At 47.7% G+C, this 14020-nt stretch overlaps 1 protein-coding gene across 1 annotated transcript in view; it reads left to right on the top strand.

The window, feature by feature from the left end:
• The window catches only part of gfra4a (GDNF family receptor alpha 4a), a 103586-nt gene that overhangs the window by 80664 nt on the left and 8902 nt on the right, over positions 1–14020 (top strand). Inside the window, exons 5-6 of the mRNA XM_053844856.1 lie at positions 4529–4638; positions 5065–5199. Of these exons, the coding sequence (XP_053700831.1) occupies positions 4529–4638; positions 5065–5199 (245 nt within the window). The remainder of the gene's footprint in view (positions 1–4528; positions 4639–5064; positions 5200–14020) is intronic.

The raw sequence follows: 14020 nt of genomic DNA, 5'->3' as shown, positions 1-14020 counted from the left end.
TTGAGGGTGAGGAGAAAGAACAGCACACTCTTTGCAAATCTTCTCATGAAACTTCGAAGGATACAGTCAGTACTTTGACCAAACCAGAGTGCTTCATTTGCTTTCTCTCAGCCGCGTCACCATTTTTTGCACTGTGCCTTTTAAATGTTTCCATTTTGTCTGTTCCGCAACAATGAGCCATCTGGGGAGGCGGGTCAAGCAGCAAGCAAAGACAAGGGGGAGGCTACAGAATAAAACAGGAAGTAGCAGACGGCGCCAAAACACGCGCTGAATAAAACATGACAAGTCCCTCGTCGATAGTGCGAGATGCAGCTTTTCGCAGCGTTGCATCCACCCGCACGACGATAAATGGCCTTTGTGTCACGGAAGATTGGTCTTCCTGCTTATACGTCCGTCTATATTTAATTAGTCAGCCGCACTTCATTCATTCACTTGTTATACTTATTAACTTTTCTTAATTAGCTAAGTCGATTGCCGCGTTTATTTTCTGGGAGATGCAGCCGCTCTTCACGCGTCCGTGAGAAATTGTCATTATTAGCTGGCGTCTATCTCTGCAGACTTGCAGTGTTCATTTAGCGCCTGCGGCGCAGCAAAGATTCACCAGGAGCCGCGACAATATGGGCCTCCCTGCTGTTGACAGAGAAATATGTCTATATATGTATATATGAATATGTCCAAACCAAATCATACTGGGGGACGAATGATTGTTTGTGTGGTAAACACCACACTATAGCTTCACATGTGGGATGCACCCATCCGATTTTTATGTTCCCGACACCGATTCCTGGGCTTTGGGTATCGGCCGATACCGGTACCAATCCCATACCAGTGTTTAAGTATTCACCATCTTCCCATGTTGTTGGATAACATTAGTCATGCTTTAGTAGTAGTAAAAAGGCAAAAAGGACGTCTTATGGAATTAGAAACTTACAATATTTATTGAAACAAAGTGCTTACCAAATGTTGCCTGCGCCACTTCGCTGCTTAAAATCGACAAGCATTCAGTTCCTCGCGGAGCCACGTGCAGCAGCGCTGCAAGTTGCAGTGGAGAGGAAGAAACTGAAAAGAAATTAACCTGAGAAAAGTGACGTGAAAGTTTCATGACCAAAGACGGACCTGCACGGGCTGCAGCTCCACGCTGTGTGACACCAAAACCAAAGCAGGACACCTGGCCATTCGAGTGTGTGTCTGTGTCCTTTTGACACAAAAACAGTTGGGATTTGATGAGATCCATGTGTGCGTCCGTCCGACCAGACTCGGCCGGCCGGTCGTCTGATCAGCTGATCTATGACGCGCTCGATCTCTGCTGCGAGAGGAACACAGACCCAGTTGAAGCACAAGGAAACTCGGGAGGATTTTCCGTTCATCATGGTTTTAAGCGCATGTTTAATTCACGAAAACCTTTTACATTGCCATCCGTAAAAACTCTGCAATTGTATTTGGGTCTGAGTGGGACAGTGCCGTGACACGTGATCGACGCTGGTTAGTTCAATGTTTGACATGGTTATATTCTTAACTCAACTTGTGTCGAGTATTTGTTTATTATTTGTTTACTCATAATGGATCGCTCAATGAAGCACTTCCCTCAACACACACGCGCAGCTGCTGCGGACATACATCCATCCATCATCCATCCATTCATGCACCCATCCATCCATCCATCCACCCATCCATCCATCATCCATCCACCCATCCATCCATCCATCATCCATCCATCCATGCACCCATCCACCCATCCATCCATGCACCCATCCATCCATCCATCCATGCACCCATCCATCCATCCATAATCCATCCATCCATCCATCCATCTAAGTCAGAGACAATCTAGTGATCCGCTCAGCTTCAGGTGGAAATAGAAAACTCAGCTGCAGCAGCTCTGTCTCTGCTGTGAGCTGCTGCCATCTTATCATAAAGACGGGCACCACGTAGGACATCAATCTGAGCACTAAACATAGAGTTTAAATGCCAGGATTGGCACCTATACCCATCCCACTTTAAGAGGCTGGATCGGGTGGATACCCTGATACCAGGATCAGCATTGGTGCATCCCGAAGGCTGCCAGCTCTTTATTAAATACTGTATAAGCCAATTTGGTGTGTGACTTTTCTGTTGTTGGACTCTAGCGTCACATCATGTGATTGACTGAGTTGACCTTGTGGATGTTTATCTCTTGTTCTCAAGCTCCCAGTGTCTCAGGGCAAGAAAAAAAAAAAAAATCAGCTGTTAAAGTCCGGGTCCAAGTCCCCAAGTGTCTCCAAGTCACTAGTAATGCGTTGTTCAACGTAGCCTAACACTGACACAAGACCTTTCAAGTATTTCATAAAGGCATCAATAAGAACCAAGGTGTCTGTTTGTGACGCATAGATCCATGGCTTCAGTTCATCTGAGCGACTCTCAAGTCTTTGTTCGCCGAGTCACAGCCCCCCAGGATGAATCCAGTCACTTCCCGGGCAGAAATAGCAGGTGTATTTTCAGTTCACCTGTTGAGTCGTCCCATCTGAGAGGCCTTTGTTCATTACTCCTCAGCTCCACAGGAAAACAGTTCGCTCCTTATGATTTCAGCAGCCTGGAAATAACTGAAGCACGTTTTGATCCCGATGAAGAGGAACGGCCGAGCGGCTGTGTTGACCCTCCTCAGCAGATCGATTGGGTCGTGTCCAATCCACGTCACTGTGTAGTAGGAGACTCACTGGTGCTTTAGCTGAATAGTTGGATTCGGGTCAGTGGGAGATTTGCTGAGGTCGCAGCTTTCTTTTCTTACGTTTTCAGGGCGTAACAATTGACTTAGACAGTCTAAACCAACAAGTTGCACACACACGTTCTTAAATGAGTGATTGTGAGTTTGCACGAGCATGAGACCTGACTGATGCCTTTATGTAGCAGTGCGTGAGTCATAGGAGCAACAGAAATGACCGTATTTTCCGGACTATAGAGCTCACCGGAATATAAGCCGCACCCACGAAATTTAAGAGGGAAAACAGATTTTTCGTACATAAGCCTTTCTGTGGCCGATCGATTGGCACGTCCCTCCTAAAAATCCATATGTTAGCCGTGTTGTTGTATAAGCCTCTGCGTTCAGGCCGCGAGAAAAAAGTAGCGGCGACGGTACACACAGAAGAAACAGTGAGAAATAAGAAGCCCTGAGTGAATGTTGAATGTTTTCCTTGTTAGAGCAAGTCGATTCAGAACAGCTGACTGGACGCTCTAATTGTACAACATTGAAGAGCTGGAGCGCATCGGAAAGATCCGGCAGTCTTCATCCGTCCTCACCCTCTGTTGCTGCAACAAAACGCGCTCGGCAGCACGATCAAGTTCAGTTGCTTTGTTACACACGTCAGAGAAGGACGTGGTGTGAATCCACTTGGGTTCTGTCTAAGGATGAAGCCTCTGGAAAGGAAAAAAAGGAGCAATTCACGGATGTCGCCTCCTCACCGCCATCCTAGCTGTACACACACGACACATGCAAACTTCCTGCGTCTTCTAAACACGGTCAAGTTCTCAATTTCAATGTGCATTTTCTGAAAAATGTGAATTAGCATTCGAACGACAATCGTACGGACACAGCTGCTGATGTTTTGTTTACTCAGCTTCGAATAGAAGAATTTTCCCCTCCCTCAGGCTGCACACCATCCTGACTGTTTGTTCAAGGTGCACCTTGAAAAGTTTCCTGCAAATATTCATTTAAGGTGCTGTTAAAACAATAATTGTAAAAAAAGAGATTTCCGTTTTGGTCCCAGTCGTGGTGTTTAAATTCAAAGCGCAAACTCATGAAGGAGTCTGACGCAAAATGATGGACAGCATTAAATCTAGTTCCTCTTCAAATGTCAGTAAGACAAAGGGCTTAATCTGTCATGGATATCGACCGGGCGTTTTTCCACCCCGCCAAGCGAGGACGACTCCCAGGGCTTGTGCTTAGACCGCCAATCCAGTCAGCGGGTATTAGCGGCATTAGTGGCAGTGGATGTCTAAACTTCAGAGAACGGCCATCCGCACATCTTTGCAAAGGCATGACAAACGAGGGAGGACTGGCGAGGCCCTGAGGGGATCCGCTTGCAAACGCCAGCGACGGGGGCCGGCGATAAGATATGATGGCGCTGATAGCCTTGTGTGATAATGGCGATGTGGCTGGGTGGGATCATTGAGGGAGTGATGGCGCTGCGACTGTGGGAGGCAGAATTTATTCCACAGATCCATATTTGTCTCATGTCCTTGCAGTCAGGCCTGCCAGATCGCACCCACGGCATTTAGAGAGCAGCCAAGGCCTGTGCCCCTCATTGCCTCTTTATGGTGTGTCACTCTCCCAGAGGTTGCCTGGCTGGGGAGAAGGTAAAGAGGGATGGGTGTCAACCCGGGTGACTGAAGCAGATTGAAATTCCTTCAGAGCGTGTGATTTTTAAGGATAGGATGAGTGATATCGGAGACGCCGCCAGTGCCATTTTCCTCCCGCCATCACCCTTCAGTGGCAGGAACGCTGTACCAGTCGAGCGCAGATAAATGATGGATGACGTGTGGACGCTCCCCGCAGGTCTCGCTGGGCGCAGTTCCAGTACGATTGCCAACCCTTGGAGCAGAGCGCCAGCGGCTGCAAGCAGGAGAACCACGGCGCGTGTCTGCTAGCGTACACCGGCCTCATAGGTAAGAACTCAATCTTTGTTTGCCAGCGCCGCCTCAGCCACCTCCCGTGATGGATGGAGGGAAGAAAGGGTCCAGAAGGAGGGAGGCGGAGAGATGACAAGAGCAGTGAGCAGCACTCAAAACAATGACTGTGGACTGGGACGGCAGCGGGGTGATCAATGAAACGCTGATGAATGTGGCTGCAGCGTGAATGGGGTCTCATCACGACTGCAATAGCTGGAGGACTTGAAGCCATTGACTTGTTTTTTTTGAGGATCGCGGCTCTGACATGATGATCAGTCGCATTATTGTAGAGGCTAAAGCATAAATAGGAGCGTGGAATCTAAAGATTTTCAATCAGGACAGCAGAAAGTTTGTTTGCTGAGATGAGATGAAAGTTTACTGCCGTGAAAGGTTCCATTTCTGATTCTGATCTTGTCTCCACAGGAAGCACAATAACGCCCAACTACCTTGATAACTCCACATCCAACGTTGGACCTTGGTGTTCCTGTGTGGCCAGCGGCAACCACCGGGAGCAATGTCATGACTTCCTCACCTTCTTCCACGACAACATCTGCCTGAGTGAGTGACAGCTTCACATTGTCTCCTGAAAACAACAAACGCTCTGGACAGGGACTAACAACTGAACACAGTGACAGGGTGGAATAAGCGGGGGCCACATGGATCATCTGAGCCTGCGCTCCCAACATGTTCCCCCTGCCAAGGCGCACAGGGTTGAAACAGAAGACACTTCCTGACACTCTGGATGGATGGGCGGGGTCAGGATGAGGACGGAGCGTGTCAGTCAGTCAAGCTGGGACAATAGGGTGGCTCCATACCACTGTTTCCCCATTCCATCTCGATGCCTGTAGGATCTGTCCAATCCTATATCTTCACTCAAAATGATGTTGGTGGATGGGAACGGCTAAAAAGCTAAGCCTAAAAACACCACGCCACTGAAGTTGTGTCCGACTGCTTTGACTTTATTAAGACCAAAAAGCTTTGAGCGGGATAAATAAATGCGCAACGTACAAAAATATTGAAATAATGAAACAAACAAAGCAAAATATTAGCTTACATTACGTTTTTTTTCACATCACAATTTGAACACATTTGGGCTTACGGAACGGATTAGGGTTCTTGAATAAAATCGGATGCCCGATCCAGTTGTTTCGGCCCAATATCGATCCAGGCCTATCCTGATAACCTACTTTATGTAGCTCAGGGTTCACTCCAGGGTGTTTTCTCAATGTGGGCAGTGTCTCTGCCCTGAGGACGATGGTCCTCTTTCAGGGTCTACATTAAAAGGCAGTCAACAAGCTAACTGCTTGTCAAAAACAGTGGAGAACACACCCAATGCTGGTAGTGTAGGAGGTCAAGAGCCAGTGGTGGGGCCTCTTACGCTGCTCAAGTGAACCCTGCTTGCGACATCCATGGCTGTTCAGAGACCAAAACATTGAGGCTGAACCCTCACCTTACATGTTGTTGGACAGTGCTGCGGGAGGGGAAACGTTTGACTCAATTGAAAGCCTGTGCCTGGGGACTCAGACTCCGCCCCTGGATTGGCTCGCCATACGGCATCCGGCCTTGCTCTGAAGTGTTTCAGAGATACTGACGCGCTGAAGGACGGACGGGGCAGCATGGCCACGGGTGTCGAACGTCTCAGCAGCATTAGGTGGAGAAGGAATGTGGCAGGTGTAGAGAACGGTCATTATGACCTAGGAATTTTGATACGGTCCTGCAGCTGGGTTTGTGATGCAAAGGCCCAGAACCCTGTCGCCCTGACAAACATGCAAATTTTGGTGGCGATAAGTGCGACTGATTTGAGGCCCACGTCCTGCCTGTGTTGGTGGACAGTGGGTAAAGGGCTCTGACTCAGCCTTGCTCAACGTGGCAGGCACTTAATAGCGTCAAACAGTTCTCCTCATCCGAGGACCCGCACATGACTCATGGTCGGAAAATGTACCTTTGATTTTTGAATTATACCAATTCCAAAGGTCCGAATACAGAATGAGTCAAAAGAAAACGTCAATGCTCTCAGTGCAGGTCTTCAGAAAGAACCATCTAATAGCAGAAGATCAACCAACTTTGCAAGTTCTCCAGGGAAAAGACGTGTATTTGGGTGCAGGAAACGGGAGTCTGGATTGAGCGGAAAACAACTGAACCTGAACCTGAACAACTTTGCCCCTCTATATCTCCATGCTATGGTATGTTACGCTAACATGTTGCAGTGGTGCACCTCAGGTGTAGACAGTTTAGTCAGCTGCCTTCGCTCCTCCTGCACAATCCCTCATTTCAAACGGTGATTCCAGCCTGGAGATCAAACATGGTGGTTGGTTTTTGTCAGATTGACGACGGGAGATCATCACTCTGAGAGAGGAATGTCACGGGAGACAGAAGCGTGACACCAGTGACGAAGTGCTGCGAACAGTCCAGGATGATAGGAATGTTTGTATCTGGACAAGCGGGAGCGTGTTTTCACACCAGACTCCGCCGTGACTCCGACAGCACAAGACAAAGCTTCTGTGGAGCCGCGATACGGAAATATGAAAAACAAATCTCCCCTTTTTCTTTTTCTGTGGCTGAAATTGATGAATGAAAAACGGTTTAAAGGGTTCAGTTAACTTGAAAATCATTTTCACACCTGCTGTTCCTCTTTTTTTATGGGTGGATAAAAGCCATATTGTCAAATGAGTGGCGTGCTTTGATGAGAGAACTGGGAGAAGCGCTGCACACATTCAAAGACCTTTCAAAATGGCACTAGTTTCATTGGAGCTGGTGATCAGGTGTTAGTTCCTTCTGGTGGGGCGAGAGGTTTTGCTTTAATAGATTAGAAAGAGAGCGACTTCAAAGAGTGAACCGAAAATTAGAGCTCCTTTTTTAAGGAGCTTACTTACTCATACCTTGCGCCCAAGTCAGTGTCAGGCATTAGAACGTGTTCAGGACCACTTGACATTGAGGGAAGGAGTCTGGCCCTCGCTCCTCCAGAAGCACTGACTTACATGGAGAAGCAGGGGACTGGCTGCTTTCTTTTGGACATTAACACCATCTAGTTTCAGATATTCATATTTAACTCAATATCTCCTTGAGAGTTCAGATCAGAACCAGGGCTTTCAACTTCACAACGCCGCGGTCTCAGTCCCTTAGAAACGGTGCTGAGCCTTGCGATGAGACGATAAGTGGAAGTCACTGCGCAATTGTTTCTGGTTTTCTTTCGATTGTTTCATGCCTTCTTTCCAAAGGGGAGTGTTATCCTGTGTGATGTCGGCACTTCCTACACATCTGGAAAGTCGTGACTTTTAGTCATGTTCACAAGTGACTCATCACTGCAAGCCTGGGTGAAGGTACGGGACTAAAAGGGGAAGAAAAGGAAACCGACTTCAAGCAAGCATCTCATCCTCTTGTAGAAAATAACACAAAGAGAAGGATACCAACTTAATGTGTGTCATCGTGGCAGGCCTTTAGAAGCATGATGGAGTCTCCAGGCTTGGCTTCCTGGTTCCTCTGATGTAAATAACTCTTTCAGGGCTTTTTGACTTTGTAAACAAATCTTGAAGATGAAGGAGGCTCCCTGCTGAGTTGGCCTCATCGTTCTGGGCTGTGAAATCCAGGCCACAATACCATAGTGAAGGGGACAATATGGTGAAGCCTAGTTGTGTCCACCCTGGGGTCCTAAGTCTCCTTCCTTGGTGAACTGTGTGAAGAGGATTTCAGTCATGGGAAATATATGACAATCTGTTGGGGAACAGTGATGCTGCGTCCCGATGCCTCCACTAACCCCGGATTTCATGTTTAGGGCTCGTGTTTCCCATTAAAAGTGCCCTGAAAAATCGACCCTCAAATCGTAGTGAACGAAGATGAAAGTGCCCTCAATGACATGTTGCGTTCGCGAGTTCCAGTTTTGCTAATGTTAACGTTAGAGCGTCCACCACAGTGCTGGCGACCATTTTCCAGTTGGCCTACGATGCATTGCAGTTTTCCACTGTGATGTCGCCCTATTGTTCTCTGGGTAAAATTACACGGGTGGTAGCTTGGCTTCTGGAAACTTCTGGAGACTATCGTGGCTCTTATACGTTCTGTGCGTGGCGTATCACATGTGTATTTATGTTTTTGACAGCCTTACTTTGTGGAAGTTTCTTTTCACTGGCAGTTTTCACTTGCAGTTGCAACTTTAGAAACATGGTACATTCCGCTCGCTGTGGTGCCACGGCTGCAGAACACGCTCCCCCACCTGGCACTGGAGGCTGACTTGCTATGGTGCCCCCTGCTGGACGTGCTTCAAATTCCACAAAAAACAACAGTCAATAAAGTATAGACATAAAATCAGATGCAAAAGTCCTACTGTAGAGGGCGCTGTCTTTCAGGTCCGTGATGACAGACACTCACCGCAGCGCCACAGACGGATGTGCATGACGCAGAGTAGAGCAGCTCTAAATAATCCACGCCGAGCCATGACTTATTTATCAGGTCACGATCATAATTATTTCAGGGTGGTTCAAACTCGACCATCTTCGCCCTCTAGTTGAAAAGGAAAAAGCGCATCACAGATTTTATGTTTCCCTCTAAAGCTTAATGGCTGCACGTGGACGTGGTGTCGCAACAAGACATAAAAAAAACCCCGTTACGCTACGTCTCATGCTGCAAATGAGATGTAAATGATCCCAGACCTGGCCACATATGTTTGTCAGCAACCTGATGGATGCCGTGTTTTTCAATAAAACCCGCCATGTGCATCGGCACGTTGGCAGTTTACTGTACGCTCTTCTGAGGGCGAGGAGAAAACAAACCTCTCCCAGGCTGCCGAAAATAAAGGCGAGGCTCTCGCTCTGGTCCTGCGGCGACCAACATGAGACGGGAATACGGATGAGCGGGCTTCTCATGGGGGACGCGGCCCATGGAACAGCAGCGCGCGGTGCAATCTCATCTCAATTGGAGGGAACTGCCAGACCACTCTTCTGTTTTAGTGGACACCAGGATTTGGCTGCGAGCTCTTGGACGTGAGTCAGTAATTCGGAAATAAAGCTCCCGACATTTGTATCAGCGCCGCATCAGAGAGTTGAGCGTCATCGGCTTTGACTGACGCCAAAACAAAGTCCCGCGGTGACACTTTTGCCTCTTCACCGTCGGACAAGTCCTTTCTGAATTGGAGTCTGGAGCTGTGTCTCGCTGCTGAGGCTGGACTTCAGAAGGTTTGACAGAGAACAGTGGTGGGAATGAACACAGCCATTTGCAGAGCAGAAAAATGGCCAAAATCATAATCAGGTTTTAAAAACAGATGTCATCCGCCGCTCTAATCAGAAGATCTGTATGCGCCGCGGCCGCGCTGCGCTTCTTCATCCCCGCCGTAATGAAAGGACACTTGGAGGTGAAGCTTATTTCATTCTCCCATTTGTCCCCAAAGTTACATTTGAAGGCTTCAAATGCTCATCTGACTTGGTAAAAGGCGAGTCACTTCGTGATACGATGACGAAGTGTTGAAGCCCTTGAGTTGGGAGAAGTTCAAGTGTCGCACCATGAAGGTGTGGGCCGGAGAAGATGGCGTCAGTGTGGAGCAGAGAAACAGCGCCACCTGTTGTTTGCTTTGAGGATGTTTAAAGTAGAGAGAAGTGACTTGGGTGAAAGTCTGTGGCTCAGTTCCCAGAGAGGAAGTGTGGTACTGACTGAGGAAGTACCCCACAAGAGAGGACCACCTTTGAGGTTCATGGATGTGATAAAGGAGGGCCACTCGTTCTCACGCCTACAGCAGCTTATATCCACAGACTTGGGGCATTTTCTGACACCATGTGTCTCGTGAAAGAAAGATGGAGGATGGGATGAGGAATGGCGCTCCATTCGCTGGGCCTCATTTCATGTCACTCGCTGTATATAGCACATGATCATGCGCTTCACTCACGGTGCGCACACCATGCTAGCTAACAAGTGACTAAGACAGCTTGCAATCCCCAAACCCTACTAGTGCAGCAAACATTGGAAACACATGGCACTTGACAGTTGTCAATAGGTGCCACTGGTGATGAGGCTTCATGAAACAGTGTCATCATTTTCAGAGCCAGTAGATGTCACTCTCTGCTCTAAAGTCTCTGGATTTTAAGAACCATTTCAATAAAGCCCCTCATCATTTTAAAACAGGAGCGCCACCTACTGAGCTCTGTCAAGGAGGAGCCTGTTTCATGAAGCCTCAGCAGCGCATCACAATGTGACACCTTCAGTGTGAGACCGTGTCGCGGAGAGATGAAGAGGAGGTGGTGGGAAACACAGAAAGACATACTCTGTCTCCACCTTGGAGACAGAGGGTGAGAAACTCAAGGCTCAGAGTGAAGCCTCAGATTTCGCCCTAGTTTGTTGACACCCCACTTGTGATCAAAGCTGTCGACCTGTGCCAGTGCCAGGTCAGGCAACTTTTGAAAATGGGCTCCAGTCCTGGCGCCATGAGGCCTGGGTTTTTACAGCTATTGTCACTGTGTCAGAGGGAAGTGTAAGTAGGTTTATCAACGCTGTGTTTCAGATTCACACTTGTGTCGAGTGTTGACGCCAGCAACTTCCCAGTCAAGTTCCTAACGGAGCGTCTCGCAGCTGGAGTCGCACCCTTCGCAGCTCTCATCCGTCAGCCTGCCAGGCGACCGCTGCACGCTGCTGAGCCGTAACCACACACTCGGCGCTGCACCTGTCCTAAAAAAGCTAATGACCCCAAAGCATTAGCATAATGGAGAGCGGATGATTGCTCACCCCTGAGCCGGGTTCACTTTGCTTCCTTCCCTCTTGACTCCTCTCTGCCGAGTGGAAACTTGAAGCTTTCCTAGTTAGCGGCGTCGTGGCGACCGGCATCGTCCATTACAAACTCGATAAACAAACTCGAGACAGTGGATCAGTTTGATTTGAGAGACTCGGTGAGCGAGAGTCACATCCCAAAACTGTCCGGGAGCTTTGAAAACACTCGCGACTCACAGATGGGAAAGCGTTATCATTCCGTCCCTGCGACATCCATCTCCGAGGACCCTGCAGATGTTAATTGATAAATCACCCATTCATGTCGTCACAGCGGCACATTTTAATTGAAGTGACTTTTATGTCAATGGCGCCGCGGCGGAGGAGCCCATTAGCCCCATGAACAGAGAGACGCTTATGGAATATTCATTCACCACCAGTCATTTTATGTTGTGGTAAATCCAAGACACGCCGTAATGGCTTTCCTTCGGAGGAGCTTCATGGCTGTAGAACGTCAGCAGATCGTGAATTATAGATGGTACGGGATGTACCCGTGAAACGGCCCGCTTACTTTAGTGGCGCCGATTAAATCATCATTATACCTCAGCGCTGGCAAATGAGACAATAAATGGAAGAACAATATCTGCCAGGCTTTGTTTCCTGTGGCAACTCCAGGCTGGAGAGGCACAGGAGGCCGGACAGGAAGGGACTGCTGAAGCCCAGGACTGCGGATGAAGCGCCGTCTCAAAAAAAGTGGGGCGATTTTTTTTTTTAAATTTTTCTTTTTGGTGATTCGCGGTTGTGGAGTCACAGACTTTACAAATTCTGCGTTGGACAGATTCGATAGCTAGTTTTGCCTCTGTTTATTGTCCAGCGTTTTTGGTGCTAAATTGTTCAACAGGTGGAAAACAAATGGTGGCAAAAAATGGTGGATAATATTAGCTTACGAATCTCCGTGTTTTTTACAAGGTACATTACAGTGCACCGACTCTACCTCAAAACACGAGAGTCGCAAACAGAGCATGAACTGGTGGGAAGGGTTTGGACGACTCTTTTCTCTTTCCGTGGAAGAGTCGGGAAAAAGATCGGATGAGAAAAATTGCGTCTTTGTGTGAACGAGACCAGAAGTGCGGACACGCCGCTCAAGAGAGGCCTGGTCCAACACTGGAAGACTCTCCAGAGAGGATTCTGGGATTCCCTTAAGTACCTCCTACTGACCATCTCTGTCAGTAAGTCGGCCATTTTGATGGTGTTGAATCCAGCACAACTGCGTTAGAATCAAAGCCCGAATGGCTCCTCCAGAGGGACGTTTACGCGGTGATGGGACCAGAGTTGTAGACAAAAGTTCCCACTCTGGACCCACTTTTCAAACGCTGTCAGATTTGGGCGTCGTCGTCGCCAACGCCAAGAGAACGAACGGCGCATTTGGCGACTCATACTGGAACTCGGCTTCTTTGTTTACCATCGAAAAGCTTGTTGTCGAAACTGTCCATCAACTAGAATTGAAGGCTCCAATTCAACAGAAGTGGAGATGAATCCTCATAAAACGACCTATCGCTGGATTAAAAATAAAAAGTTGCCAGAGACTATTATAATAATAACAATAACATATAACCCCAAGGTGCGGGGAGCGTGATCTTGTGAGTGTTATTACATGAATGACCAGGTACTGAACTGGTGAAAACAAATGTGTGGAGAGCTGTGTTTTTCATGTTGAAGTTGAATCATATCGCGGTCGGCGGTGTGACTTCAGCACCCACTCGCCTTCCGCCGGGGCCCTGGTCCAGGTCTGGGTGTGTTGACTTCTAGGTGAGGAACTGACTCCGGCTGCTGCTGCAGCTGATGTGTGACAGAAGTTCGTCCTTGCTTTGAAGGAAAGATGTGCAGCGTAATTCATGTCAGTTTGTCCTGACTGTGAAATCAATTATCATATGGAGAATCAAAAAGGAGGCGTGGAACTTTTTCATCATTATAAATCGGCAGAGTTTTAAGGGAAGTAATGATTCATTCATCAGCATAAAGTCGGGGACATTTGCATGTGAAGTGAAGGAGAGTCACTGGTGCTCAGCTCAGGTGTTCACTCTGTGTCCGCTGCCGTTTAGAAGGTTACTTTTTCAAGTAAGGCACGGCCACAGGGATGTTGGGTTGGTGTCCAGACAGGACAGTTCTGACCGCTGCAGCCCTTCAGATTGAGTTTGAGAACCGGGGAAAGGGCAAAGCATCAAATCACAACTACATCTCCAGCTCACCTTTCGTGCCAGGCGCTGGCGTCGCATTAGCATGTTGAGGTTAAATCCAGAAAATATCAATTCACAAGAAGTGAAATCTGGTCCCTGACAGGTCACCAAGTCCAGAACAGCATTTCCTGCCTGACTTTATTTTGTTTCTGGGTTTTGCTTTGTGCTATTTTTTTAGAAGTCATCTGAAATAAAATTTGAAAAAAAGTAATTTTATTCAGGTACTTTATTCTGCATGATTGTTGGCCACTTAAATTCAAATTCTATGTTTCATGTATTTTTCCATACATTATGTTCTCATTTATATTAGATTAAGCCTCTATATTACACCTGTTTTTGAGCCAGTATTTGAGCTTTTTACGTAAAATCATTGTGAATGTGTGTCATTACTAGTGATGGACTGACGAGGCTTCATGAAACAGCGTCGTCATTCCCAGATCTCAGTAGGTGGCGCTCTCTCT

This window comes from Synchiropus splendidus, chromosome 16 (genome assembly GCF_027744825.2).
Source record: "Synchiropus splendidus isolate RoL2022-P1 chromosome 16, RoL_Sspl_1.0, whole genome shotgun sequence".
Taxonomy (NCBI): Eukaryota; Metazoa; Chordata; class Actinopteri; order Syngnathiformes; family Callionymidae; genus Synchiropus; species Synchiropus splendidus.
This window is presented reverse-complemented; position numbering and strand designations above follow the sequence as displayed.